The sequence below is a fragment of the Penaeus monodon genome, chromosome 25 (genome assembly GCF_015228065.2).
Source record: "Penaeus monodon isolate SGIC_2016 chromosome 25, NSTDA_Pmon_1, whole genome shotgun sequence".
NCBI lineage: Eukaryota > Metazoa > Arthropoda > Malacostraca > Decapoda > Penaeidae > Penaeus > Penaeus monodon.
Genome location: NC_051410.1, coordinates 32,141,057 through 32,144,554, shown reverse-complemented (window position 1 = coordinate 32,144,554; position 3,498 = coordinate 32,141,057). Strand labels below are relative to the sequence as shown.

Below are 3,498 nucleotides of genomic sequence, written 5' to 3'. Positions count from 1 at the left end.
AAAAATTTTTTAAAATTAAAAAAAAACACCTTTAAAAATTTTTTCCCCTTTTTTAAAAGGTTTCCCACCAAACCCTTTTTTTTCCCCCCCTTTTGGTTTTTTCCGTGTTCTGTTTTTCCTTTCTGGGAATTTTTCTAGGGTCACTTTTTTCCAACACAAAATAAAATTTTTACGTTCAACCCTAAAAAAAAAAACCTGGGCTCTTTGGGAAATTTGGAAAAAAAACTGAAAAAAAACCTCAAAATTTTTACTGCTTTTTAACGCGGGGGGCTTTTTTTTTAAAAATTTTTAACCTGGGGCCCCTTAAGAGCCCCAAAAACTTTTAAAAACCTTCCCCCGGGGGGGTTTGGGGGGCCCCGAGGTTTTTTAAAGGGGCGGTAAACCCCTTTCCTCGGGAAACCCCCCTTGGGGGCCGTCCCCCCACCCCCCAACCGGGTCGCCTTTGGGGGCAAAATTGGCAAAGGCCCCCCCCCCCTTTGGAAACCCCGCCTCGGGACCCGGCGCTGCCCGCAAAACTAACATGACGGAATCGTAGTGTAAAGCTTTGGAAACAACAAAAAACAAGTATAAAAGAAATACCGATATGACGTGTTTTCAAATTTATATTTTTGCTTGTCCATATCAAAACTGTCCTATTATTTTTGTAATTGCTATCAATAATTTTATGTAAGCAAACTCTTTCTTTGCATATAATATAATGTATATTCACTATTTAATAATTGCACGTTCATATATGAAAAGGTTTGCCTTGCAATCGACAGACCCTGTGGTAAGTTAATATTTGTCATTAGGATGTATTTGTTCACGTGGATGTGTTACTTGTTTGGTTGGCGTTTATTCTGGTAGAATTATATGATACACAGATTACACATGTCTATAAACACCATATATATTTTTCACCTTATTTACTGTTTCCAACACCATACCAACCCTCCATTTCTCTGCCTTGGCCCTCCCCTTCGCGTATTGCTTTTCCAGTAGTAGTCATGTATAACTTCTCATTCTCTCAGGAATTGCATAGGTGTCTTACTAGTCTTTCCTTAACTAACAGCAGGATGACAAATTTGACGTTGCAATCCGCGTATAACATAAACTACTGAGAAGCTCGTTTGTAAGTAGCTTGCGAAAAAAAACGTGATTAATTAAAACACTCACCTCCTGATGAACTTGTTGGGACTGCTTTTGTGGAAGCGCTGGAGGCTGTTCGCTCCGAGAGGATGAAGCGGTTTCAGACGCTAAGGATGACCTCTGAGAGGAGCCAGCCTTGGAGAGGTCGTCAGCACCACCTTCGCTCCCGGAGTCGCGGCCACTCATGGACCGCCGCCGAGGTGGTTTTAGCGTGTGCTCATCACTCTCGCCCTCTGGAACCCGACCTAAGCGAGCCAGTCCCTTGCCAGCGCGCCCAGACCGGTCTGTCCTCACGGTCTGGATCATTGAAGCATGTGAACCGCCACTCCACTTGCCCTGTGATCCCTCGGACGCCGTCGGAGAGGACACCAGGCTTGACTGACTGCTCGCAGAACTGAGATCACTGAGAGACGCACCGCCTGAGCTTTTCCCGGCGTGTCTCTCATAGAACGACATGACCGCCTGTTTCTGTATGCTCTTGAGTGTGGCGTCCGACACCTTGAGCTTCTTCTCTGGGTCCAGGTACGAGTACGAAACGTTGCTGCTCGTTCTCTCAGGCCGTTCTATTACGCGATCTCCACGGTCACTACGATCAACCTCTGTGAAGGTATTGAGAAGATTCTGGAAGTTTTCATGGCCAAAGGGTCTTCCGTCGGCGTCCTTCTGTGTAGGTGACCGTGAAGCCGAGGGTCCCAAGGTGGAGGGAGAACGAAGGGTATCACCATTTTCACATTTCTGTTCTGTTCGTGAGAATTCAAGCCGCATGTCTCCTCGCTGCGAGTCCCGAGAGCCACGTCGCTGATGGCCCCTCGTCTCGCTGGGCTCCCTGTGTTCTCTGCTAAGGTCCCTGTTATCCCGATGTTCCCTGGGATCTCTCGGCTCTTTCGAGGGTCGAGGTTCCACCGCATCACAACTTTCCCGTGTGTCCTGTGATGTGGAATCTTCGCGTGGCCTCTTGGTCTCGCGGAGATCTCTGGAATCCCCTCTCTCCCTGGAGCCACTCTGGTCCCGAGGCCAGCGTGACGACGTCCCCTCCGGGGCAGTACTTCTTGACTGGCGCTCCAACTCGTGAATGCGCTCAGCCACGGACGGCGGTTTACTAATGTCTATGGTGGGGCTCTGAGGAGAGCGAGTGGGCGAGCGAGGCGTTTCTCGCATCTCTGCCGTGGGGGCCTCAGTGATCTGCGACAAAGGCTGTGTGTACGAGTAGGATGGGAATTTCTTCAGGTTGTTCATCTCATTGTTTCTCTCTACTTCTCGACTCCACTTCCCTTCGCGCGAGGGCCGAGGGTAGCCGGATTCTGTGTCTCTAATGGACCTTCGGAGATCGCGATGGTCTCGGGACTCATGGCCGAGTCTCCCGTGAGGCGGCTTTCCCCTCCCGTCGACGCCGTAGTATAGGACCGACTCGCTGTTATGCCTTTGTGGGGCTTGGACTCGCGAGCTGTGAACGATGTTGTGGTCGCCGCGAGGGTCTCGGGAGTGACCCGACATGATGGAAATGTCAGAGAGGGAGCCATGCCATTTGAGTGTTTCTGACGATGACGCCGACGAAGAGTTCGTGACAACTGTGGTGACACTCTCTCGGCCATTACTGTAACGGGCACTGTCTGCCACACTCTCGCTCTCTCCACGGCCGGAGTCCCGCTCAGAGCTGCCGTCCCATGTCACCGACTCCCGGCGGAGTTGGTCCAACAGCGGCGTCGTGCCTATCAAGTCGGCGTAGCCGAACTCTTCGTAACGGCGAGCGTACTCTTCGAACTGCGCTGCTGTGACTTGGCCTAGCGTGGCCTCGCCCATGGGGCCGAGGTCTCGCTCTGGAGGCGACGGGATGCTGTAATCCTTGTCATCTAAGGGCCGGCCGTCACGGTCGTACAGCGGGTAGTAGGCACTGGAAGGCTTATAGTAGGAATCCATGAAGGAATAATTTGAGCTGGAAAACATGTCTTCCCGGAGGTTGTTATGCAGCGCCTCCTTGGGGAGCTTCTCCGTTCGTTCCATCACAGTTTTGAGCTGCCTCTGGAAGGACGGATTGAAAGGCTTCTTGTTATACGGGCGCGCGTAGCCTCCTGACTTCTCCTTCGGGTATTCCGACTGCTCCGTCCATGACTTGGAGCGATGGGAGCCCTGCGGCGCCGGGGAGAGGGACGACTCGGGCAGGCCAGACACGTTGGCGTCATGCGCTGGGGGCCCCGGCGGCATGACTTGGTTGGCAGCGGCGGCGGGCACGGGCCAGGACGGGTACTTCTCGTGGCCGGGGCCGTACTTGATGTACTTGAGACTAGAGGCGTCGCGCACCGGAGGCGGCGGAGGTGACGAGGGGTGCCGCCCTGTGGACAAAGGGGCGTTTGAAGTGGGGGAATGCCGCAC

General features: G+C 52.4%; 1 protein-coding gene across 1 annotated transcript in view; it reads right to left on the bottom strand.

Annotated features, from left to right (window-relative positions):
- Nucleotides 1–3,498, bottom strand: part of LOC119589149 (mucin-12-like) — a gene marked incomplete at its 5' end in the record, with an annotated part of 115,175 nt that overhangs the window by 105,242 nt on the left and 6,435 nt on the right. The window contains 1 exon segment of the mRNA XM_037937724.1: nucleotides 1,156–3,498. Within this exon segment, the coding sequence (XP_037793652.1) occupies nucleotides 1,156–3,498 (2,343 nt within the window).